The sequence below is a fragment of the Plecotus auritus genome, assembly GCF_963455305.1.
Source record: "Plecotus auritus genome assembly, chromosome: 13".
Lineage (NCBI taxonomy): Eukaryota > Metazoa > Chordata > Mammalia > Chiroptera > Vespertilionidae > Plecotus > Plecotus auritus.
Genome location: NC_137779.1, coordinates 5,610,374 through 5,636,817, shown reverse-complemented (window position 1 = coordinate 5,636,817; position 26,444 = coordinate 5,610,374). Strand labels below are relative to the sequence as shown.

The window sequence follows — 26,444 nt, the reverse complement described above, 5'->3', positions numbered from 1 at the left end:
TGTGGGCGATTGGCCAGCCCCTGATTGGGGTGGGGGGGGCCAATCTGGAGTGGGGTCGGGTAGGGGGAGGGGCTGCAGGAGGTTGGCCAGCTGGCTCTACCCCCTACTGGGGTAGTGGGGGGCGATCAGAGGCAGAGCCAGCCAGGGGTAGGGGCTGTGGACTGATCCGGGTGGGGTAGGGTGGGCCAATCGGGGGCAAGGGCCACTGGGGGTGTTGGCCAGCCCCCCCCCCCCCAATCGGGCAGGTTCGCTGGCAGCAGTGGGCGTCATAGCAACCGGCCGTTCTGGTTGTTACAGCATTCCGGATGCTGGCTTTTTATACATATAGATGGGTTATAAACATTTACCTGTAGCTTCCCTATTATTCATTCAACAAAAGATGAAGCACCCTAAAGTCTACTGTCATATTCAATGACTCAGTATGTACGAAGCAGGAGCTATGGGCAAGACAATGTGAGAGGCACTATGAGAGGACAAAGATCAGTGTGATAACATCCTTATCCTCAAGGAGTTTACAAACCAATGAGGAGACTAGGTACTCACAGGTGATAAGGAAGAAGTGATGCAGCCAGAACTACAAGTATTAAAAATAGAGAAATCACTTTCTGTTAGGGTTGTCAGAAAATGGTTCACAGCTGGGTGGACTTTAAGCCAGACCCTTAGGTAATAGGACTTTTGACAAAATTTGCTAGGAAGAAAGCAAGCACAAGAAACCAGAAAACAGCATGAATTTATGTACAGAGACTTTTTTTTAAATGAAAAATTTAAACCTATAAAATTATCTCTAATAATAAAAGCATAATATGCTAATTAGACCGGACGTCCTTCCAGACGATACCGGGGCTGCAAGGGAAGCCCGAGTCCCGGGTGCCAGTGGGAAACTGGTGCTGGCAGCCGGGGGAAGGAAAGCCCACTCTTGCACAATTTTTATGCATCGGGCCTCTAGTATAGAATCTATATACATAGAAGAGTAATATGCAAATCGACCGAATGGTGGGAACAACCAACGACGACTCAGCCAGTCACTATGAGGTGCACTGACCACCTCTCAGTCCCTCCCCCGAGCCAGCAGGCTCCTATCGCCCAATGGTGAACGGGGAACCTGGAGTGGGTGGCGGCGGGGGGGCAGGGCCAGATGCTGACAGCCGAGGAAGATGGCCCTGATCACAAGCCAGGTCTAGGGACCATACCCTCGCACAAATTTCGGGCACCAGGCCTCTAGTAAAATTATAAACCTATATGTACTCATCCTGAGCTTCAACAATTATCAACTCACTAGGGGCCCAGTGCACAAAATTCATGAACGGCGGGGGAGAGGGGTGTGCCCTCAGCCCAGCCTGAACCCTCTCCAATCTGGGACCCCTCGAGGGATGTCCAACTGCCCTCTCACAATGCAGGACTGCTGGCTACCAACTGCTCACCTGCCTGCCTTCCTGATTGTCCCTAACCACTTCTGCCTGCCTGCCAGCCTGATCACCCCCTAACCACTCCCCTGCCAGCCTGATTGATGCCTAACTTCTCCCCTGCCAGCCTGTTTGCCCCTAACTGCCCTCCCCTGCAGGCCTGGTCACCCCTAACTGCCCTCCCCTGCAGGCCTGGTCACCCCTAACTGCCCTCCCCTGCAGGCCTAGTCCCCCCTAACTGCTCTCCCCTGCTGGCCTGATAGCCCACAACTGCCCTCCCTTGAAGGCCTGGTCCCTCCCAACTGCCCTCTTCTGCTGGCCTGATTGCCCACAACTGCCCTCCCTTGCAGGCCTGGTCCCTCCCAACTGCCCTCCCCTGCTGGCCATCTTGTGTCCACATGGAGGCAGCCATCTTTGACCACATAGGGGCAGCCATCTTGTGTGTTGGGGTGATGGTCAATTTGCATATTACCCTTTTATTAGATAGGAATAGAGGCCTGGTGCACTGGTGGGGGCCAGCTGGTTTGCCCTAAAGGGTGCCCCGGATCAGGTTGGGGATTCCCTTGGGGCATGGGGCAGCCTGGGCTAGGAGTCTGTGTTGGTTTTCAGGCCAGCCACACACCCCCGGTGACCCAAGTAGAGGCCCTGGTATGTGGGATTTATCTTCTACAATTGAAACTTTGTAGCCTTGAGCGGAGCCAAGCCTCCTGCTTGCTCCGTGGCCACACCCATTTTAGTTGGGATTTATTTATCTTCTATAATTGAAACTTTGTAGCCTTGAGTGCAGTCTAGGGAGGGCCAGAGTGTGCGGAAAGCTTGGCTTCCTCCATTGCTGGGGGAAACCCAAGCCTCCTGCTGGCTCCGTGGCCGCAGCCATCTTGGTTGGGTTAATTTGCATACTCGCTCCTGATTGGCTGGTGGGCGTGGCTTGTGGGTATAGCAGAGGTATGGTCGATTTGCATATTGCTCTTTTATTAGATAGGATGGCCAATCTTGTTTTATAATTTACGTCTTATTACACAAAAATCCTAAAGGAAATTATTTTCATATGCTTCTACATTCTTCATTGACTCCATCTCACTTAAATCTATACTGCCAAACTACTCTCAGAAAGGTTGCTTTTCCTGCCCTAGCCAGTGTGCTCAATGGGTAGAGCATTGGCCCACAGACTGAAGGGTCTGTTCGGGGCACATGTGGGAGACAACTAATCAATATGTGTCTCTCATATCGATGTTTCTCTCTCTGAGTCTCTCCCCCTCCTTTCCACTCTCTAAAAAAACCAATGGTGCCGAAACCGGTTTGGCTCAGTGGATAGAGCGTCAGCCTGCGGACTTAAGGGGTCCGGGTTCGATTCCGGTCAAGGGCATGTACCTTGGTTGCGGGCACATCCCCAGTGGGAGGTGTGCAGGAGGCAGCTGATCGATGTTTCTAGCTCTCTATCCCTCTCCCTTCCTCTCTGTAAAATATCAATAAAATATATTTAAAAAAATAATAATAAAAAAACCAATGGTGAGGATTAACGAAAACAAAACAAAACACAAAAACAAGTTGCCTTTACTAAAGGCCACATACAAATATAGTGGAAGAGTCTATTTTTAAACAAAACAATCAACTCTTATTTGCACAAACCAAGGGAACAGTAACAAAGATATTGCTAAATGATAGATAATCCAAAAATCAGTTTATATGTAATTTTGAAATAACTTTTCCATACTTATATTTCAGTAAGAATAAATAAAACAGGAGAATTAATGTCAAACAAAATAAATCATCACAGGTGAAATATCTTGGACAAATCACTTGGTCTCTTGAACCTAAGTTTCCTCATCTAGAAAACAGAAAAAGATCACCTACCTCAGGGACTTGTAAGAATTAAGTGAGTATACAGTAAATCCTTACTTAACACTGTACACAGGTTCTACACCTTTGAGCGAAATGATGTACAACGAAACCTATTTTACCCTAGGCTAACTGATACAAATGAGAGCTAAGCTCCCATGGAATCACATGGTTCTAACAAAACGACACTGAGTGAAAAGGACATTATTTGAGGACCTGGGATATACTAAATGCCACATGGTAGTTCCCTTTGGGATTACCCAGATGACAGAAAAAGCTACAAAGCTGCCTGGTTTCCTCATACACCACCTTCTCAAAATGACTTAAGAACCTGTATCCCAGCCCTAACTTGTCTGGCTCAGTGGATAGAGCGTCAGCCTGTGGACTGAAGGGTCCCAGGTTCGATTCCAGTCAAGGGCATGTACCTTGGTTTCGGGCACATCCCCAGTAGGAGGTGTGCAGGAGGCAACTGATCGATGTTTCTCTCTCATCGATGTTTCTAACTCTCTATCCCTCTCCCTTCCTCTCTGTAAACAATCAATAAAATATATTTTTAAAAAAATAACTTGTATCCCAAAACATGCTAAATCTAAGGGGCTAAGCATTATGATTTCAAGGAACTTTGTGAAACAAATAAGGGAGCTGAGACTGAAGAAAGTATTTTAGTAGGATAATTCTTGTAAACTGCCAAACTTCACAAATTAATCCCCCCTTAACTACTGGAGCCGTGCAGCATCACCCAGAGGTAGCTTGTGGCCAACCTACCCAGTAAAACATCCTCATTCTCCCCCTTTCTTTGATTACTCTATCATCCACGACTCTGGACAGCACAGTGAAAACAGGAGGGCAGCCATACCACTCTCAGCCGTGCGGAGGGTTGAAAAGCTCAGTATGACTTACCACAAAACAAGACAGAAGCACCTTTATCTTCAGTTCTTACTCTGCCCATAAAAAAAGCTCGAATTGTAGGCACACTGTCCTTGGAGCACGCCTATACCCCTCCTTTTCTTGGGCATTATCTCTGCTCTCTTTCTCTTAAACCAGTGGTCGGCAAACTGCGGCTCGCGAGCCACATGCGGCTCTTTGGCTCCTTGAGTTTTTAGCAAAGGCCAACTTAGGAGTACCCTAATTAAGTTAATAACAATGTACCTACACCTATATAGTTTAAGTTTAAAAAATTTGGCTCTTAAAAGAAATTTCAATCGTTGTACTGTTGATATTTGGCTCTGTTGACTGAGTTTGCTGACCACTGTCTTAAACTCTAAGGGTCCTGGCAAGACTTGCACCTGGGGAGCAGTGGGCAGCAGCAGTTCATCCCAGGCTAACCCCCTGAACGAGTCTCCAAGGCCTCCCTTTCTCTGACTTTTCAGTGAGCTAAAAGCAGCCCTGCCTTGACCCACTTGTGTCACTGTGACTTTTACATCTCGGTTAGTCCACCCAGCCCCGCATGGCTCACTTTCCTAGAACATTTCTAGAGGAACAAAGCAGCACCACCTGGGCTCTCTCCTGTTGCCTCTTCTATCGGATAGAAGTGGTCGGCAAACTCATTAGTCAACAGAGCCAAATATCAACAGTACAACGATTGAAATTTCTTTTGAGAGCCAAATTTTTTAAACTTAAAACTTCTTCTAACGCCACTTCTTCAAAATAGACTCGCCCAGGCCGTGGTATTTTGTGGAAGAGCCACACTCAAGGGGCCAAAGAGCCACATGTGGCTCGCGAGCCGCAGTTTGCCAACCACAGTTATCCTAAGTCCTTCCTTTGTTTCCCTGTCCCCAGCTTTAATAAACAAACGTACTCTCAAAATAAAAAATAAGCCGAAACCGGTTTGGCTCAGTGGAGAGAGCGTCGGCCTGCGGACTGAAGGGTCCCGGGTTCGATTCCGGTCAAGGGCATGTACCCTGGTTTCGGGCACATCTCCAGGGGGAGGTGTGCAGGAGGCAGCTGATCGATGTTTCTCTCTCATCGATGTTTCTAACTCTATCCCTCTTCCTTCCTCTAATCCCTCTCCCTTCCTCTCTGTGAAATATCAATAAAATATATTTTAAAAAAAAATAAAAAAAATAAAAAATAAAAAATAAAAAATAAAAAAGCTGGAATTGTAATCTTATGTTCCATATCACCTGAGAGGCAGTTCACTATTGCTCACAACTATCAAATTAACTTACACATTTTTTTAATATATTTTATTGATATTTTACAGAGAGGAAGGGAGAGGGATAGAGAGCTAGAAACATCAATGAGAGAGAAACATCGATCAGCTGCCTCCTGCACACCCCCCACTGGGGATGTGCCTGCAACCAAGGTACATGCCCTTGACAGGAATCCAACCCGGGACCCTTCAGTCTGCAGGCCGACGCTCTATCCACTGAGCTAAACCGGTTTCGGCTCAACTTACACATTTTAAAAATATTTTTTTTATTGATTTCAGAGAGGAAGGGAGAGGGAGAGAGAGAGAGAAACATCAATGATGAGAGAGAATCATTGATCGGCTGCCTCCTGCATCAAGCCCACAAACCAGCCATGTGCCGGGAATGGGAATCGAACCGTGACCTCCTGGTTTATAGGTCAACGCTCAACCACTGAACCATGCCAGCCCGACTTATTTTACACGTTTTTTAAAAATACATATGCAGTCACAACTGTTCACTAAGATTTTAATTCTTCTTTTAGCATTACTTTCTTTCAATCTCTCAGTTATCTTCTTGAGATTGTATACACATTGCTGAAGTTCCCTTTTTAATTATCACCTGCAATCACCAATCCTCTTTCCCTGTGTGAAGACAGTTCTTAACTTATCATTAACCCCACCTCCCCCCCCCCAAATCATCCACTCAATGAAAACCTTCTACCTCAAACCATTCTTTATTTTCAGATAGGACCCATTTCTTTGCTGTTTCCCTAAGATAATTATAATGTAATAAAATACAGCACTTAACAGTTTGTTGTGTGCTTTGTATTCATTTAATCCTTACAGTCTATGAAAAAGGTAATTCCCCTATTTTATCCGTAATGAAAAAGAAATGGAGAACTTTAGTTATAAAGCAAGTTGGTGAAGCAGACCTCCAAACCAAGTCTTCCAACTCCCAACGCCAGGCACTTCGAACTACGACGCCTGCAGCGGGGTCCCAAACCACATTTGCTTCAAAGGGTAAACCACCTAGATTGCAACCAGATCTTCCATCCCCACACCTACAATCACCCCTTTTCTTGCTTCCTCACCCCCCAGAGATTACTTTCACCCCAATTACTATCCAACTTCCACTGTTCACGGATACTCCCTGTCGTTCCTTTAACCCCTCCCGCACACACTCCACCTGGACATGAGAAAGGAGGCCTCTCACCTCCCGCTCCCAAACCTTGGCGCTCCCTCCTCGGGGCAGGTATGCTCGCATTTCCTAAGCTACAGTACGCTTCTCAGTCCTTGGCAAGCTACAGAGTAACTCTGAAGTCCCATACAGCCTACAACTTGCAGAGCCTCCATCTCCGCCCCTGACCCTGGGTGCCACGCCACGCTGAATTCTAAAGAACAGCCTCACAAGGGGTCTCCCCTGGCCCCACTGTCGCCGACTTCCTTTCCAGAAGTTATGCAAGTGGCTCCCCTGCCGACCTCTTCACCAGACTCCCCTCCTGGTTCAAAGAGACTCTCCTTCCGCGGTTTTCCTCGCCTTACACCTGGGCCGCGGTCCACCTCACCAACCCCCCTTCACCCCCAGCCCAACGCTCAGCAGCAGCCCCAGGTGAGGTGGCTCCTCGCTGACAACTTGCAAGTTCGTCCTCTTATCACCTGTTCTCACACAGCCCAGTGGCCCACCTCTGGCCCGGCCCGCCTCGCTCCACCCCCTCCGTCGCTCCGACCCAGGAGCCATGCCCTCCAGCTAGTTCCGGGTGCCCGTGGGCTTCCCACCCCTGGGGTCAGGCTCCCCTTCTCCATCACCTGCTCCGCCCAAGGCCAGAAGACATCCGCCGCGGCCCCCGCCGCCTCCCCATTCTCCTTCTCGGACGCCGGGTCCCCGGCCGGCCCGCCCTCCCTAAGGACCACCCACCCCTTCTGGTAGGAACAAGGGGGGCGTGCACCCCAACACGCGGCCCCCCAACACGCACCTGTTCCTCCTCCTCCTCCTCTCCCCCCGGCCGGCCGCGCCGGCGCCCCGACCCCCACCCTGGCCGCGCCCGGCTTCCCCAGACCCCGCACTCACCACGAGTACGTCTGCTCCGCCATGGCGCTGACTCTCAGGGGCTCCGCTGCAGGCTCCGGCCGGGCCCGGCGGCGGGGGGACGAACGGGCGACGGGCTCGCTCGGGCCGCGAGCGAAAGGCGCGGCCCCGGCCCGGCGCTGGCTCCCTCGCTCGCACGGCGGGCGGGCCGGGAAGGCTGCTGGCGCGGAGGCCGGGCTCCGAGGCGGCCCGCTCCCTGGGCCCGGGGCGGGGTGGGCTCCGCTCTCGGTGGGCCTCCCTCACCGGCGGCGGCGGCGGCGGCTCCGCTGCGGCTCTAAACTCAACATGGCGGCGGCGGCGCTGAGAACAAGGGGCCCCCGGCGGGCGGACAAGTGGGCCCCGCGCTCACTGCGCGCTGGGCCGCGGGAGCGCCGTGCTCAGGCGGCGGCGGCGGCGGCCGGGGGACATGGCAGGCGCGGAGGAGGTGGCGGCGGCGGCTGAGGGGGGCGCTAGGCGGTGAGGCAAGGCTGCTCGGCTCACACCCGCGGAGGAGAGAGAGGAGGGCGGGGGCCAGCCTTGGCTCCGCGTGTGTCACGTGCCCAAAACACGCTCACGTGACGCGCGCGCCCCGCCCCTCGCGCCGGGCCCTTGCGCGAAGACGTCGGTTCCTCGGTTCGAGGCGACTGTTGCTCGCACGGCTCGGGGAGGTTGGGCAGCCTCTCGCCGCCTGGGGCCGCCCCCTCTCCACGCGGAGCCGTCGCCTCGGGCCTACCCTCCCCTTTCCCTTCCTGAGGGCTGCCGCAGCCAACCAATCAGAAGACCCGATGCGCGTCGGTCCGCTGCCACTCAGCTGTCAGCTGTCAATCAACAGCCTGCTAGCGGCGGGTCTTCAGCTGTCAGTCAACCTGTCAGTCCGCAGGCAAAGCGCAGCATCCCGTATTTCGTTTGTTCCTTAGTCCCATTCATGCGTTTAGCAAATATTCTAAGCAACCAACCTTTATTGCGCCCAGGGTCTGTGCAAAATCCTCTAGGGGCCAATTTGAATACCCCATATTTGCCTTCATTTGATCAATCAATATATTTATTGGGTGCAAACTATCAAGTCATTCTGCTAGATCTCTGCCCTCTGAAAGCTTACATTCTGGAGGAAGAGACATAGACAGTCTAAGCTGACAAATAAAACAAGTGAAGATCGTTTCAGATGCTGCTAAGTTTTATGAAGATGATAACAACGGGTAATAGGACAGAGAATGTGTTGGGGCGAGGGCCACTTTTGATCAGATGATCAAGAAAGGCCTCTCGCTGAGGAGGTGACATTTGAGCTGACACCCGAAGAATGAGCTAGACCACAGATCCACAGAGTGAATCTGGAGCTTAGGGGGAGAGGAGGGAGGGAGGAATTGCACCCCAGGGCGTTGGGGAATGCTTCTCCAGGAATGGATGAGGCCAAGGCGTGCCAGGAGAGAAGGCATTCTAGGAAGAGAATGAATGAAAATGATCAGGGCAGCTCCAGGTTTCAGAAGCACACTTGGCAACAGACACACTAGCCCCCTAGACCTCCAGGCTCCACCGGAAGCAGAGCCACACACCTGAAAGCAGCATACCCCAGCTCCTCTGCAGCTTGCCCAACTTCACGCCAGGACCTAGCTCTGCTCCAGTTTCCCGGGGCCTGCCCAGGCTCCCGAGGAGCGCCACACCCTGAATCTATCTCCAAATGGATCAGCTGGCCATTGCCCATACATCTGCTGCTTGCCCGTTCCCTAGGGGAACCCTTTAATGAGAAAGCCAAGTACACTTTTCCTTCAGAAGCAATCTCTCCTTCCTCCTTCTCCCATTGCCAGGTGCCAGGGCCAGTTAGGTTCTACATGTTTCCTGCAGCTCCACCAGAGAGCCCTGGGAAAGAGCCAGCTGATACAATCAAGGTCCCGGAGAGGGTTGAAGTAGGGCTCCCCAAAATTACCAAAGCACCAGAGACCCTCCTCTGACCATTAACAGAAAGATACCAGCCTGCAAATATCTGCCCAGCATACATGGCACTGGATGTGGGGCTGTCATGAGGAAATGGGAAGGCAAGGAACCTAAATTCTTTTTTATAATGCTAACATTTTTAAAATTGATTTTAGAGAGAGAGGAAGGGAGGGAGGGAAGGAGAGAGAGAGAGAGAAAGAGAGAGAGAGAGAGAGAGAGAGAGAAACACTAATTGGTTGTTCCACTTATTTATGTATTCATTGGTTGATTCTTCTATATACCCTGACCAGGGATCAAACCTGCAACCTTGGTGCGTTGGAATGATGCTCTAACCAACTGACCTACGCGGCCAGTGCAAGGAGCCTACATTTTTTACGTTAACTTAGTTCTTACAACTTTGCCAGGTGCTTTTACAGAATCCCAGCTGTACCTTGAACATGACACACAGTCATTCTGAGTCTCAAAGGGGCCTGAGTAAGGCTTCAGACCCCATGGGAAAAGCCATAGCCATTGGCACCAGTGGCTTTGGGAGATGCTGAAGCGCCTTCTCTGAAGAGCTAAGAACAAAACAGATCAGGCAGGCAGGTTGCTAATGAAACCAAAAGACACACTGAGCCCCTGGGCGATTCCCTTGGGCTTTACTTCCCCGGGGTCACCGAAGGCAAAGCCAAGGGAAAAGTTGGTATTAGGCGGATGGAACAGGAGATACTGAGGAACATCAGAGCCCTCCCAGGAGCAGAGGAGCCACTCTTCGCACTGAAAAAAAAAAAAAAAAATCTGGTGAAAGAAGGAGGGAGAAGGGTCTGGGGAAAGGATGGAGTCAGAAATGAGAGGAAAGGGTTTCTTCTCTTGATCTAAACCTAGGCTCTCCAAGTGTCTCTTGGAAAAACATGTGAGTACAGACCCTAGAAGAAGCCAAACAGCATTTGTCAGGGCTGGGAGGGTGTCCAGGCCACGGAAATCCTGTGTCCATGGTCACAGGAAGACGAGTGTGCGCCCAAAGACCGGTGGCTTGTGGGTCTCAGCTAAGGTTGCCCACATGTAGAGGCACCTCCAGGCCCCAGTCAGGGTCTCGGCAGGCCTCTGAAGTCCCCCCAAGGCCAGGCTGAAACAAATCTGAAGCCTGAGGGTTGCCTGGAGGCTGCCAGCCCGGGGCACTCAGGGCGTGACTTGCAGGTCCTCTGCCAGCAGCACTCGGCTCCAAGCTGCAGCAGTCCCCAGGCGTGTCTATGGCAGCTCTGCGCCTCAGCTGGGCGTCAGGTGTGCTTGGCAGGAGATGAAGGAATTGGCCCCCCAGCCCCACCGGTGAGAGGGCCGCAGCTTGTGCAATGTTTGTTGAAAGAGGCAATGGAAGTTCCTCTAATTATCACCAAGATAATTATAGGATCTCGCCTTCTACCAAGTGTGTTCAAGAGACCTGGTGCGTCTCCCCAGGACGCGTCATCTGCCTTAGGCACAGACTCAGGGGAGCAGGCATTGCCAGATCTGGCCCAGCTGCCTAGGCACTGCTCCTGAGGGTCAAAGGCTCAGGTCTGACAGGTCCTCACCTGTCCCTCTTTCTCTCACCTCTATCCTCCACTTCCTCCCCCCCGCCCCCCATGCATTCCATGGTGAACTGCTTGCAGCTTCCCAATGGGCTCATGTTCTTGTTTTTGCTTCCAGACCTTGACCGAGCCCAGGAGGCATGCATTGCCTTTAACTGCTGCTCATAATGTTGAGGCATGGCATCCGGGAAGTCTCCCTTGACCAAACCTAGGCTGGTTAGATACTCCCACGGACCCTGGATTTACCTCTGCAGTGACACTGAGCACAATGAACTGTCACTGCTTGTTTACTTGTCATTCTCTCCCACTGGATTGTGAATGCCTCATGGGAAGGGACTGTGGCTCGTTGCCAATGACATCTTCAGTGCGCAGTGCAGAACTTGGTGCAGAGTAGAAGCTCCAAGATTGTAGAATGAGTGCTTGAGTGAGTGGGAAGGCGAGCCAGGTTCCAGAACAACTGGTCTCACCTGATATTCCCATGATTACCTCCCTCATCTCATGTTCAGCTTCCTCTCCCATCCCCCTGCAACTCCCTCCCCGATTGAGAAAGAGAACATCCTTAAGGGCAGAGAAATCTCCACATTGTGGGAAGACAGAATATTGGAAGTCAGGTATATGGTGAGCTTTTTGTCTTTTATTTTAATTTATTATAGATTTGAGAGAGAGAGGGTGAGAAAGAGGGAAAGAGAGGATCATGGATTTGTTGTTCCACTCATGCATTCATTGGTTGATTCTTATATGTGCCCTGACAGGGGATCGAACTCGCAACCTTGGTGATTCAGGACGAAGCTCTAACCAACTGAACTACTGGGCCAGGACACATGCTGAGCATAGTACTCATCAGGTCACTTATAGTCTTTGATCATGGGTTTTTTAAAAATATACTTTATTTTTCAAAGCAATTTTAGGTTTACCAAGAAAATTGATGGGAAAGTATAAAGAATTCCCACATACTTCCTCTCCCACAACACACAGTTTACCTTATTATTTACATCTTGTATTCCTGTGGTACATTTGTTATAATTGACGAGCCAATGATGGCACATTATTATTAACTAAAATCCATAATGTACATTAGATTTCACTTTGTCATACAGGTCTGTGAGTTTTGACAAATGTCTAATGACACGTACCCACCATTACAGTGTCATACAGAATAGTGTCACTGCTCTAAACATCCCCGGGGCTCACCTGCTCATCCCTCTCCCCCACTCCTGGTAATCACTGATCTTTGTACTGTCGCCACAGCTTTGCCTTTTCCAGAATGTCACATACAGTAGCTGAAATCATATACCGTGTGTAGCCTTTCCAGATTGGCTTTTTTCACTTAGCGATATGCTTCTAAGGTTTTTCCGAGTCTTCACGGCTGGATAGCTTGTTTCCTTTCACCACTGATTAATATGCCACTGTATGAAAGTACCAGGATTTGTTTACCATTCAGCTACCAAGAACACTGTGGATGCTTCCAAGGTTTAGCAAATATGAATAAAATGGCTATAAATATTTATGTGCAGACACAAGTTTTCTTTTCTTTTTTTAAAAAAAATATTTTTTATTGATTTTTAAAGGGAGAAGAAGAGAGATAGGGAAACATCGATGGGAGAGAGAAACATTGATCAGTTGCCTTCCATATGTGCCCTGACAGGAAATCAAAGTAGCAACCTTTTGGTGCACAGTATGATGCTCAACCAACCGAGCCACTGAACGTAAGTTTTCAACTTATTTAAGTATACCATGGGTTTTTTAGAAGTATTCTGTTTAATTTCCAAATATTTGGGGCTTTCCCAGATATCTTATTGTTATGACTTCTAACTTCATTCTTCTAAAATTTGTTAATTTGATAAACACGTTTTGGCCCAGCATATGGTTTATTTTGGTGACTATTCTATGTGTACTAGAAAAGAATTTGTATCCAATTATTTTAGTTTGTAATGTTCTATAAACAGCAATTAAGTCAAGAGTTTACAATGTTCAGATCTTTTGGTATAGATCATTGAGAGAGATATTAAAATATCTAATTATGATTGTGCGTTTGTCTGCTTCTCCCTTTAATTCTATCCATTGTTGCTTCGTGTGCTAGACATTATCAGTGACACAGTGGTTGACCTTGACTTCCATTATGTCCCTCTCAAGGGTGTTAATCTGGTTCTAGCAGGCAATTAACTTGGCTGGACTCAAACTCTAAACTTCGTTTCTCTTATAAAGGGAAGCCCCTGACATTTTCACTCAGGTCTGTCCACTTCCGCTTGCTGATTTCACTGGGGCCCCTGGAGCCTCCTGTGCATGTATGTAACTCAGTGGATACCCAAGGGTTTGGACATAGTTTATGTACGACATTTGGAACTCATCTCAGCTAATTTCTTTCTGGGATCACTTTAAAATTCCAGAAGTTTGCTTGCAATTTTGAACTCTTGACACCTCACACCAGTAAAACCAGCATTTTCTGCACAGCTCCTCCTCCCACACAGATTAGAGAGTGCCTCCGGCAGAAAGACAAAAATGTACACCCCATCCTGTCTCCAGTGCCGGCTTCCCTCACAGCTCTGCTGCCATCGGGTGCCCTCCCTGTGCTGTCAATGACTGGGGGTTTTGTTTGTTTGTTTGGGGTGTTTGCTTGCATATGTTTTGTTCAGATTGTGTCATTCTAATCTGAGGGAGTGTTATTCTTACCAAGGTACTCTGCTGTTACTTCCTCTTATAGCCTTTAATCCTTTTATTCCTTACAGCACCCCCTTAAAGTGACCATATAATTAGCCCCTATTTTTAAGCTGATGAACTGAGGCTTAGAAAAAGTGAAGCTGCCTGGCTGATGTGGCTCAGTGGTTGAGCGTTGACCTTTGAACCAGGAGGTCACAGTTCCATTCCCAGTCAGGGCACATGCCCAGGTTGTGGACTCAATCCCCAGTAGGGGGTGTGTGGGAGGCAGCCTATAGATCAATGATTCTCATCATTTCTGTTTCTCTCTCCCTCTTTCTTCCTCTCTGAAATCAATAAACTTATATTTAATTTTAAAAAAAGAAAAGTGATGCCCTGGCTGGTTTGGCTCAGTGGATGGAGTGTCTGCCTGCGGACTGAAGGGTCCCAGGTTCGATTCTGGTCAAGGGCACATGCTTGGGTTGCGGGCTCGATCCCCAGTAGGGGGCATGCAGGAGGCAACCGACGTTTCTATCTCTCTCCTCCCTTCCTCTCTGAAATCAATAAAAATATATTTTTAAAAAAATAAAATAAAAGTGAAGCCGTTTGTCCAAGGTCACACACCTAGTTCATGGCCTGTCAGGACTTGAAACCAGCCAGATGACATGATCCTCCCCTTGCTCCATGTGACAACCATTCCTAACCATCCTCGAGGGGGGTTGGAGTGCAGCCTAGAACCCCCTGGGAAATAGTCCAGGCCGGGGAAGAGGTGAGATCCCTCCAAACCTTATTCAGCGAGGGCAGTAATTTTCAACCGCCAGTATCAGAGTCCTTTGAGAGACTATGAAAATAGAGATGCTAGGCCCCACCTACTGGATTAGCGTTTCTAGCGTTAGGGACTAGGAATCTACTGTTTCTGGATGATTCTAATGCCCCATCTGGGTTGAAGACCACCAGAGATCCTGTAGCTCGGGATCCTCACTTTCCATCACGCTTCCCCGGGTGGTGACGTCAGTGCTGAGGGTCAGACTGGGCTCTGGAGTCCCTCTATGCAGCACATCTTGGCTCGGTTTCTAGTGAGCTGTGTGGCCTCGGGAAACCCGGGCCTGACCAAGGGGACCCAAGAAAGGCAAGCTCCGAACAACCCAATCCTTTTTCTTTTTAAGTACGTTTTTATTGCTTTCAGAGAGAGGAAGGGGGAGAGAGCGATGGAAACATTAATGATGAGAATAATTGATCGGCTGCCTCCTGCACGCCCCACAGTGGGGACTGAGCCCGCAACCCAGGCATGTGCCCTGACCAGGAATCGAACCGTGACCTCCTGGTTCATGGATTGATGCTCAACCACTGAGCCACACTGGCCGGGCCTAGCAACCCATTTCTAGATACTGTGAGCAGCGTGGGGGAAGCTTGGCCGCCTGTCTGGCAGACTTCTCTTCAGGATTCCTCCCTGGGAAGCATTCCTTGGGGCATATGCCACGCCTCAAGGTGAGCAGACACTCTGGGCTCTTCTGCCAGCCAGCGCATTCACTCAGCCTCCAGCTGCTGTCCGATCTCCGGGTGTCAGTGAACACGGAGGGCCACCACGGTGCTCAGAGCTGGGATGTGCTCCTGGGAAGGAAGGGAGGAGGACCCCATTTACGGGGGACCCTCTGTGGGCCAGGTGCCGACTCTCTGCATCTTAGCTCCTCCGCTGTGATGACATCGCTGTCCTCGCCACTGACTCCCCATGCCCACCAGGAAAGACACTCGGGAAACATTTCATCGTGATAATGGTAAAAGTGCTGCCCTGTATTGAGGGCTTATTATGCGCCAGGCACTGCTCAGCGTGCTTTCTGTTTCTTAACTCATGCAATGTTTGCTGGATTTAAACATCAGACAACCGCTGTGAGGCTAACTCTTTATTCCTGTTTTACCGAAGAGGGAACAGAAACGCGGCGAAGGGAAAGGGACAGTCGAAGGGCAGACAGGGCCAGGGGGCCAGGCTTCGGATCCAGGGAAATGTGATGCCCAGGAAGTGGAAGGGAGGGTCTGGCTTGAGTGAATGAGGGGGGTACAAAGGCAGGAATCAGGGGACTTAGAAGGAGGCACTTCCGAGGAGGCAGGACACGACTGGTGATGGGCAGGAGCCGCCAGCTGGCGCCTCTTAGAGCAAGTGTTCCCAACGCTGACATCGGTCGTCATGGGCACTGCCCCTCTCCACAGGGAGAAGCAAAATGAACCTTAGATTTCACCACGGCCAAGGGAGGGGGGCGGGGTGCAGGATTTCGGGGGATGGCTGCTGCCTCAGTCACCATAAGCCCAATTCCCATGAGCACTTCTGGCCAGATTCCCTCCTGGAGGCCTGGCGTGGGGCTGCGTGTGTATGTGTATGTGTGGGTGTGGGTGTGGGTGTGGGTGTGGGTGTGGGTGTGGCGGGCGGCTCCCCAGTGCAGCCTGTAGCCAATGAGTCACAGGTGACGCTGCCTCCCTGGAGCCTGGGCCTACTGGGCAGGTAGGGGCACATCCCAGACCCACGCTCGCAGCCCCTTTCCAAGGTGAGACCCTGGAGTTGGCGTGCTGAGCAGGCTACGGAGCTGACCTGCCCTCCTGGCAGCCACTGGGTGGACCTGACCTCTCAGGTGGGACGGGGGCCCAGTGCCCAAGGAAAGGAAACAGCTGTGACACCTCCGCCCCATGACACAAATGACCAGGTCTGCCCTGTCCCTCAGCCCCGCCCACCTCAGACACTCTGCCACCACACGCAGCTCTCCCAGTTCACCTCCATCATCCCATCACTTGTGTGTGACCTCTCCTCGCTGTACACCTGGGACAGAGCTTGGCACAGAGCAGGAGCCGAGGAGGTGCGGTGAGCCATGAGAGTGACGGGGCCGTGGTGCAGCCACGCCTGCATCTTGGTGCCCAGTCCCCGCAGCTGGGTCCCTTCGCCAGGTTGTCAGTGCCTGAGGTCCTGCTGCTCGTAGGCCCGAGGCCCCCTGCCCACTGTCCCTGCCAACCTCCTCTCCCCCCCCCCCAGCCCCCGGCCCTGCCTGTCCAGGAGGCCTATTGCTGACCCCGCCCTCTGGCCAGCCCTCACGTGTTTCCTGCTGAGCTCCTTCAGAAGGAGGACCCTTGGCAGAGCTGTGGGAGCCCCACATGAGCCCCTTCTTGTCTTCACACCAGTCTTCTCTGTCTCAGAGCAAACAAGGACTATGTGGGGGGTGAAGAGGGCAAACAGCCTCAGACAGCTCCTGGAACAGCCGTTCTCGCCACTCCCAGGCCTTGTCAGGCCCCTCTGCCACGTGTCTTCCTTCTGTGATCTGCTCTGAGGCCCCTTTGCTCCCTTTAACCAGCTTCTGCGGGCCCTGCCAAGCTTGTGTGGGCTGGTCTGAACCTGTCGGAATTCCAAGTTCAGACACTTGGACGGGGTGTCAGGTCTTTCCCAAGAAGCCCATGGGTCTCATGCAAATCAGGGGGTGTGGCTGGACACATGTCCTGGTGTCATGCCTACCCCCTCAGACCTGATGCTCCATGGTATTTGAGGACCAGTCTCTTTCCAGCCCACGGGGCCCTTCTGGAGGCCCCCATGGCCTGATTGCTCAGCACTGGCTCAGCCAAAGCTTCCTTACCCAGGAACTCTGCCCACAATCAGGAAGCTGGGGAACACGAATGTGCGTTTTCTAAGCACCAGCGAGAGCCAAGCATCCTGCCCGCCCTTCCAAATTGAAGATCGCAGAAGCGCCTACGTCTTTAATAAACGTTTAGTGAACACCTACTCTGTGTCATGCTTTATTGACCTTATCTTTTTGACAACGTTCTTGTGAGCTGTTGTCTCCATTCCAGAGCTCAGGAGAGTGGGGTCAGAGAGGTGAAGGCACCTCCTGGGCTATGCGGCTGGAAAACGACTTCAAATGCTGTGCTCATCCCACCCTGCCACCTTCTATCCCATGTGGCCTCAGCGACGCATGCTCCAGGGAAACAGACAGGAACTGCAACGTTCCACTCATCGAAACAAGGGGTGCCAACTCCAGCGTGTCCTGGACCCAAACAGATCATTTCAGTGAGTGAAGCCGTCCCGGTGTAACACAGCAGGGATGAGTGGAGACTGGATAACTGCAGCAGCGACAACAAGGCCTGGTCGCCAGAAGGCCCTTAATGAATATTTCTGGAATGAATGTTAGATGGCACATATCAAATATTACATTAAAACGACTTTTCATGTTTTTATTGATATTTTAGAGTGAGAAGAAGGGAGGGAGAGAGACATTGATGTGAGAGCGACCTCCTGCACGCTCACTGCTGGGGACTGAGCCGGCAGCCTTTTGGTGCACAGACGATGCCTAACCAACGGAGCCACACCATTCATGGCAAAAAAAAAAGACTTTTAAAATTAAAAAACAAGTCTTAGCCGGTTTGGCTCAGTGGCTAGAATGTCGGCCTGCGGACTGAAGGGTCCCGGGTTCGATTCCAGTCAAGGGCACATACCTGGATTGCAGGCTCCTCCCCGGCCCAGGCCCTGGTTGGGGCTCATGCAGGAGGCAACCAATCCATGTGTTTCTCTCACATCGATGTTTCTCTCTCTTGCCCTCTCTTCTCCGCTCTCTCTATAAATCAATGGAAAAGTATCCTCAGGTGAGGATTTTAAAAAAACAAAACACAAAAAAAATACCTAACAATCACTGGAAGTTGTTCTGTGCCAAGTCCTAGGTTGAACACTGTATGTGCCATGAGATCTCATTGAATCCTCACAAATCCCCACTACACAGATGAGGAAACGGAGGCTCAGAGAGCATGTCACATGCCCAGGGTCATAGCTAAGATGCAGCAGAAGCAGGGTTTGAGCTTAGCAAAGACATGAGGCTGGAATAACCTGGAAGTGAACTGGGGACAAAGTTGGGCTCAAGAAGCAGTGGGGCCAGCCCTAGCTGGTTTGGCTCAGTGGATAGAGTGTTGGCCTGTGGACTGAAGAGTCCTGGGTTCGATTCCGATCAAGGGCACGTACCCGGGTTGGGAGCTCGATCCCCAGTAGGGGGCGTGCAGGAGGCAGCCCATCAATGATTCTCATCATTGATGTTTCTATCTCTCTCTCCCTTCCTTTCTAAAATCAATAAAAATATATTTTTAAAAATATATACATATCAATAAAAAACCAAAATGTTGGAGAAACCAAAATGGCGGCATAGGTAAACACCTAAACTGCTGCCTCGCACAACAATTTCAAAACTACAACTAAAAGACAAAACGGACATCATCCAGAACCACAGGAAGGCCAGCTGAGTGGAAATTCTACAACTAGAAGGAAAGAGAAAAGCACACTGAGACTCAGAGGAGCTGCAGGAGGCAGAGGTACTGAGATGCACGTGGAGAGGGCAGGCAACTGAGTACGCGGCTGGCTTTCTCAAGCGGGAGGGAGATAAAAGCTCCCGACTGTGCTGAAATCCAGTTCCGGGCGAGACTCTGGGAACCCAGACTCATTCAGGGAGAAACTGGACTGTCTGGCAGCGGGTGGAACTCGAGGGCGGCTTTCTCTCAGAGGTGCTTGCAGTGATTACCATGGGACACTGAGATACAGGGGCCTATTAGGGCAGCGCTGACAGGAAACCAATGCCGTCTGCTCCTCCCTGAGACTCTGCCCCATCCAAGCTGAGCACAGAGGCTTTTGCAAGTCTTTCCCCATAAGGGTGTCTCCAGCACAGAAGTTCTCCCAGCGTAGACACAGCTGATCCTCACAGCCAATTGGCCTGGAGGTCAATTCCTCCCAGTGATACCAACAACAATCAAGACTTAACTACAACAAGACTGTGCACACAGCCCACAAAGTGGTGCACCAAGAGTGTCCACCTCAGGTAACTGGGGAGGCTGAGCCACTGGGCCCTATAGGACACCTAGCACACAAAGCCACTCTATCAACTCAGGGAAGCAGCCAAAATGTGGAGACAAAGAAACAGATCACAAATGAAAGAAATGGAGGAAAGCAAACGACTGGATATAGAGTTCAAAACCACGGTTAAAAGGTTTTTCAAGAATTTTCTATAAAAGGCCAATAAATTTAGCAAGACCCTCGAGGATATGAAAAAGGACCAACTAGAAATTAAACATACACTGACTGAAATAAAAAATATTATACAAAGATCTAACAGCAGACTAGAGGATTGCAAGAATCAAGTCAAAGATTTGAAATACAAAGAAGCAAAAAACACTCAACCGGAAAAGCAAAAAGAAAAAAGAATCCAAAAATATGAAGATAGTGTAAGGAGCCTCTGGGACAACTTCAAGCGTACCAACATCAGAATTATGGGGGTGCCAGAAGAAGAGAGAGAGCAAGACACTGAAAACCTATTTGAAGAAATAATGACAGGGCCGAGACCGGTTTGGCTCAGTGGATAGAGCGTCGGCCTGCGGACTGAAGGGTCCCGGGTTCGATTCCGGTCAAGGGCATGTACCTTGGTTGCGGGCACATCCCCAGTGGGGGGTGTGCAGGAGGCAGCTGATCGATGTTTCTCTCTCATCGATGTTTCTGGCTCTCTATCCCTCTCCCTTCCTCTGTAAAATATCAATAAAATATATTTAAAAAAAAAAAAAAGAAATAATGACAGAAAACTTCCCCCACCTGGTGAAAGAAATAGACTTACAAGTCCAGGAAGCGCAGAGAACCCCAAACAAAAGGAACCCAAAGAGGACCACACCAAGACACATCATAATTAAAATGCCAAGAGCAAAAGACAAAGAGAGAATATTAAAAGCAGCAAGAGAAAAACAGTTAATTACCTACAAGGGAGCACCCATACGACTGTCAGCAAATTTCTCAACAGAAACTATGCAGGCCAGACGGGAGTGGCAAGAAATATTCAAAGGGATGAATAGCAAGAACCTACAACCAAGATTACTCTACCCAGCAAAGCTATCATTCAGAATTGAAGGGTAGATAAAGAGCTTCACAGATAAGAAAAAGCTAAAGGAGTTCATCACCACCAAACCAGTATTATATGAAATGCTGAAAGGTATTCTTTAAGAAGAGGAAGAAGAAAAAGATAAAGATAAAAATTATGAAAAACAAATACATATCTATCAACAAGTGAATCTAAAAATCAAGGGAATAAAAAAATCTGATGAACAGAATAAACTCGTGAATATAATAGAATCAGGGGCATAGAAAGAGAGTGGACTGACAATTCTCGGGGGGGAAAGGCATGTGGGGGGTGCGGGAAGAGACTGGACAAAAAGCGTACACCTATGGATGAGGACAGCGGGTGGGGGGGAGGTAAGGGTAGAGGGTAGGGTGGGAACCGGGTGGAGGGGAGCTATGGGGTGGGGGGGAAGAGGAACAATTGTAATAATCTGAACAATAAAGATTAAATTTAAAAAAATAAAATAAAATAAAAAAAGAAAAAATGTTGCCCTTAGAGTCAAGTTAAACATAAAGAAGAAGAAAGAAGCAGTGGGCTGAAGCAAGGTCATGGAGGGGACGCTGTGCCCGCGCAGAGCAGAGCCGTGCTGTCTAAGAGCTGGGGCTGGCTGAAACCGGTTTGGCTCAGTGGATAGAGCGTCGGCCTGCGGACTGAGGGGTCCCGGGTTCGATTCCGGTCAAGGGCATGTACCTTGGTTGCGGGCACATCCCCAGTGGGAGGTGTGCAGGAGGCAGCTGATTGATGTTTCTCTCTCATCGATGTTTCTAGCTCTCTATCCCTCTCCCTTCCTCTCTGTAAAATACCAATAAAATATATTTTAAAAAAAAAAAAAAAGAGCTGGGGCTGGCGGCGGGTCAGGTTACCTGGGGACTCTGAAGCCACGCGGAGAAGGCTACACGCTGCGGCATGTGGGCTTGTCCTGATGCACGCAGCTTACAAAGTACTGAAAGGCGCAGAGACAGCAGCTCAGAGCCTCCCAGACTCCCTGCCCCAGTCCATGCCAAGGCCCAGAGAGGGCAAGCTACTGCAGGACACACAGTCAGAAGCCACTGCGCGGTGTCCCGCCGATCCTTCCCCAGCAAGGGCGTCCACTCTCAGCTGCTGGGAGTGGCAGCTGCTCTCCTCTCCGGAGAACTGCCCTGCTCCGGGGGCGGGAGGTTATGACACCTCCTGTTGCTCCCCTACCCAAGAGCCTGCCATTGATGACATATAGGGACACAAAGGGTTGGCCCCCACCTCAAAGTGGGACAGTTCTATGGTACAATTTAGTCTCCAGAGCACTGTGGCCCCTGCCCCTGCCCTGCCCTGGAGGGTCAGGCCACAGCTGGACTTACCAGCCCCTGACCTGCCCGATCCTGCTCCTCTCCTTTTTTTACAAAAAAATATTTTTATTGATTTCAGACAGGAAGGGAGAGGGGGAGAGAGACATAGATACATCCATGATGAGAGAGGACCATTGATCGGCTGCCTGCTGCACGCCCCCTCTGGGGATCAAGCCTGCACCCCAAGCATGTGCCCTTGACGGGAGTTGAACCTGGGACCCTTCAGTCCACAGGTCAATGCTCTATCCACTGCGCCAAACCAGCCAGGGCTTCTTGACCTCCTTCAGCGAGCCTCATGCACCGGGGTCAGACCTGGCCCAAGACAATAACATTTTACAGGAGATTCAAAAGCTGTCCATGTCAACATCAAACACTTCCCCTCCCCACTTCAGCATATGGGAAAGGTGGGGAGGCAGGCGAGGGGCGCCCCTAAGCCCTCCCTGGCTGTGCCTCTGTGGCTGGGTACCTGTCAGTGCTCTCAGGCGCAATGCGTGTCGCTGTGCACTGCATGCTCCCCTGTTTGTGTGACTGTTTGTTGACTGTCTCTCCCACTTGATCTGATGTCCTCCAAGGGCATAAGCCACATCTGCCTCGTCTTCTACCTTATCCACATCCCCTGGCACCTTGGGAGTCTAATCAATATTTGGTGAAGGATGTTCCTTGCCACACTGATTATAACCAAGAGAGTGGGAGCAATCTAATGTCCACTAAAGGGGGTGACTGAATAAATCACGGCCATCTCCACAACGCAATACCATGGGCCCATTTAAAAGGAACAAAGTCGGTTTACATGGATTGATAGAGAGCAATCTCCCAAGTGCAAAGTCAAGTGAAAAGAGCCGTGTGCTGAGCAGTACACACAGTATGCTACCTGCTGTTGTTAAAAAAGGCATGTACTAGTTATACACGGACATTTCACCGCAAGGGAGGTTGGCATCCCGAACCCCTATGTTGTTAAAGGGCCAACTATACTTTCAAAGAACAAAGCTCAAGAATATTGAGAATACCAAAATATCAGCACCCAACAAGTTAAATCTCACAGTTCCTATATCCAGTGAAATAAAATGTGCTCATGCCTTCCGGCTTGCTAGTCCCTAGAACAGTGGTCTCTCCACAGAGGAAGCTGGGTGCCTAGGAGATGGGGTGGGAGGGAAACTTTGTAATCAATACCCTTTTGTCTTTTGACTTTTGTACCCTGTTTATACCTTATCTATTCAAAGAATACATAATATTTAGTCAAATTTTATTTTATTTTTAAAATTTTTTTAAAATATATTTTTATTGATTTCAGGAGGAAAGGAGAGGGAGAGAGAGATAGAAACATCAATGATGACAGAGAATCATTGATCGGCTGCCGCCTGCACGGCCCCTACTGGGGATGCCGCCTGCAACCCAGGTGGGACCCTTCAGTCCACAGGCCGATGCTCAGGCGTCCTCAAACTACGGCCCGAGGGCCACATGCGGCCCACCGAGGACATTTATCCGGCCCGCCAGGTGCCGCTGCCTGTCCTGCTTAGCAGCCGACGCGTCCCGGGCCCGCAGTGCGCATAGGAATTTGTTCATAGTTTTTTTTAAACTATAGTCCAGCCCTCCAACGGTCTGAGGGACAGTGAACTGGCCCCCTGTTTAAAAAGTTTGAGGACCCCTGATCCACTGAGCCAAACTGGCTAGGGCTATTTAATCATTTTTGAAGTATTCCTTATTTCCAGAGAGAGAGACATCGATGTGAGAACAGAACACCGATCAGTAGCCTCCTGCATGGGGATCGAACCTGAAACCTGGGTATGTGCCCTGACCAGAAATTGAATCCGCCACCTCCATTGCACGGGACGATGGTCCAACCAACTGAGCCACACCAGTCAGGGCAATTTAACCCATTTTGAATGAATGAAGTGTGGGGCTAGAAAAAGAAGCCCCATTCATTGGTGCCTATGTAAGAACCACTGGTCAGCTGAGCTTGCTTACCCAGCAGGTTTGATTATTCATTTGATTTCATAAATTTACGTGCAGGCAGCAGCTCTGGGCCCTGCTTTCCTGATGCCTATGTCAGAGAAAGCTCAGGGCAGCTCCCCGTCATTGGCAAACCACGTGGGAGCCAGTATGGTGCAGTAGAAAGAGCATGAGACTTATTTGGGAATATGTTTTTCCAAATCTAAAAAAGCATGCAAGTATTTGACCTAGAAATTCCATCGCTGAGAATTCATCCTAAAGGAATAATTAAGGATTATGCATAAAGGTTTAGCTGTGAGGATATTCACTGAAGAATTGCTTATGACAGTGGCGGGGGTGGGGGAATGGAGAGAACCCTCAGTAACCGGAGACTGACTAAATGAATTGGGCTGCACTCACACAAAACATTGTACGTATTCCTTATGCAGTTTTAAAAAGTTGTTTGCAGAAAGAAAGAAATAAAGGAAGGAAGGAAGGAAGGAAGGAAGGAAGGAAGGAAGGAAGGAAGGAAAGAAGGAAAGAAGGAAAGAAGGAAAGAAGGAAAGAAGAAAGAAAAGAGCAAATGAAAGGGATGTCTAGTGTCAGGCAGAGCTTGGTTCAAATTCCTGCTGTATACCTTATGAGCTGTGTGACCTTCACCTACTTAATTAACCTCTCTGAGCCTCTGTTTCCTCATCTGTAAAGTGGGTATACTATCAAATATGTTAGGATTGGCTCACTGCTGTACTAGGTACCGGTTAATAATGGTGGATTTTGTAATCAAAGAAAACACAATCATTTCAAGAGAAACATCAAAAGTGCTTTATTCAAAGTAATGTCCATCGCTAGCTACACATTTCCCCCATCTTTCAGGTAATTTGTGGGTACCATCCCAATAGAACTTTTTTTGTTTTGAGGCAAACCATTTAGAGACCCAATTTTCCACTTCTTCGTACGTTTTGAAGTGCTGCTCAGAAAGTGCGTGTGCCATCGATCAGAACAAGTGGTAATCTGAAGGAGCAAGGTCTGGTGAATACCGGGGGTGGGTTAATACTTCCCAGGCAAGATCTTTTAATGTGTCTTTAACTGGTTTTGAAGTGTGTGATGGTGCGTCATCATGAAGCAAAATTACTTTGCCGTGTCTTCTGGAACATTCTGGTCGTTTCACGATCAAAGCGTGGTTCAAATTGATTATTTGTTGTCGGTAGTGATCAGTATTAACGGTTTCACCTCGTTTTAAAAGCTCATAATACACCACACCTTCCTGATCCCACCAAACACAGAGCATTGTCTTCTTTCCGAAGCGATTCGGCCTTGCAGTCAATGTTGATGGTTGACCTGGATCAACCCATGATTTTGTGCGCTTGGGATTCTCAAAATAAATCCACTTTTCATCGCCAGCCACAATTTGATGCAAAAAAGACTTTCTTTCGTGCCATTGAAGCAACATTTTACTGATGACTTTTCCGTTTTCCATTCATCTTTCGTTCAGTTGATGTGGCACCCATTTTCCTTCCTTTAAAGTCTTTCCCATTGCTTGTAAACGATCGGAAATGGTTTGCTGAGCAACGTTTAATCTTTCTGCAAGTTGTTTTTGAGTTTGACACGCATCTTCATCCAATAATGCTTGTAATTGTTGGTCTTCAAATTTTTTCGGTTGACCTGGACATTCTTTGTCTTTCACGTTGAAATCATCACTTTTAACGCGTTTAAGCAAGCGTTCACACGTATCTTGAGATGGAGCATGTTCACCAGAAGCTTCCCGAAGTATACGATAATTTTTTCTTCAAAATAAAGTAATGAATTAAAACTTACCGCAAATGCTCTTTTTTTGGCACGAAATTAGACATTTTTAAGCGTAAAAATATCTATCATGTTAACACCTCCAGCAAATTGGACATATGAAGTTTTGAAGCTTGCTGCCAATACAACAAAATAGCATACATATCAAATCGCATCTATATCAACATATGTGTCACTCCATCCATTGAAAAATCTGCATTATTAACCGCTACACCTAGTAACTAATAACCACAAAACCTCACTGGCTTAATGCAGCAAAGGTGGATCAGCCTCTGATGCAGACATTCCGGGCAGGCAGGCTTTCCGGCAGCCTTCTTCCAACTGACGGACTCAGGGGTCATGTTCCTTTCCATCCAAAGGCTCCACCACCTTACACTCCATGTTCCCTTCCACGTGGACATGACGAAGAGCATGAAAGATCCAGTGTGTTGTGGCCAGGCTGGCGGCGGGCGGGCATCCCTTCTGCCCACACTCTACTGGCCGCACACAGCGCATGGCTTTTCCTAGGCACAGGGGCTGGGGAGTGTACTCCAGCAGTGCCCTGGGAGAGGAGAGGGCTGTCTCTGACAGGCACCTCATGGGCTCCTCTGAATGAATGAGTGAACTTACATGAAGTGGCAGATAGGAGGCGCTCAAATGCACCAGCTGCCTCCTCCTTCCCTTCCCTTATGACTGATTCTAGGTGCGACTCCCCTGTCTTCAAAAATTTATGTCCTGCCCTAGCCGTTGTGGCTCAGTGGATAGAGCGTCAGCCTATGGACTGAAGGGTCCCAGGTTCGATTCCAGTCAAGGGCACATGCCTGGGTTGTGGGCATGATCCCCAGTAGGGGGCATGCAGGAGGCAGCTAATCAATGATTCTCTCTCATCATGGATGTTTCCTTTTTCGTTCTTTTTAAAAAAACATTTTTTTTATTGATTTCAGAGAGGAAGGGAGAGGAAGTGAGAGATAGAAACACC

General features: G+C 49.5%; 1 protein-coding gene across 1 annotated transcript in view; it reads right to left on the bottom strand.

Moving 5' to 3' along the window:
• Positions 1 to 7,992, bottom strand: part of SPPL3 (signal peptide peptidase like 3) — a 114,233-nt gene extending 106,241 nt beyond the window's left edge. Inside the window, exon 1 of the mRNA XM_080649934.1 lies at positions 7,442 to 7,992. Within this exon, the coding sequence (XP_080506060.1) occupies positions 7,442 to 7,464 (23 nt within the window). The 5' untranslated portion in view covers positions 7,465 to 7,992. The remainder of the gene's footprint in view (positions 1 to 7,441) is intronic.
• Positions 7,993 to 26,444: the final 18,452 nt, after the last annotated feature.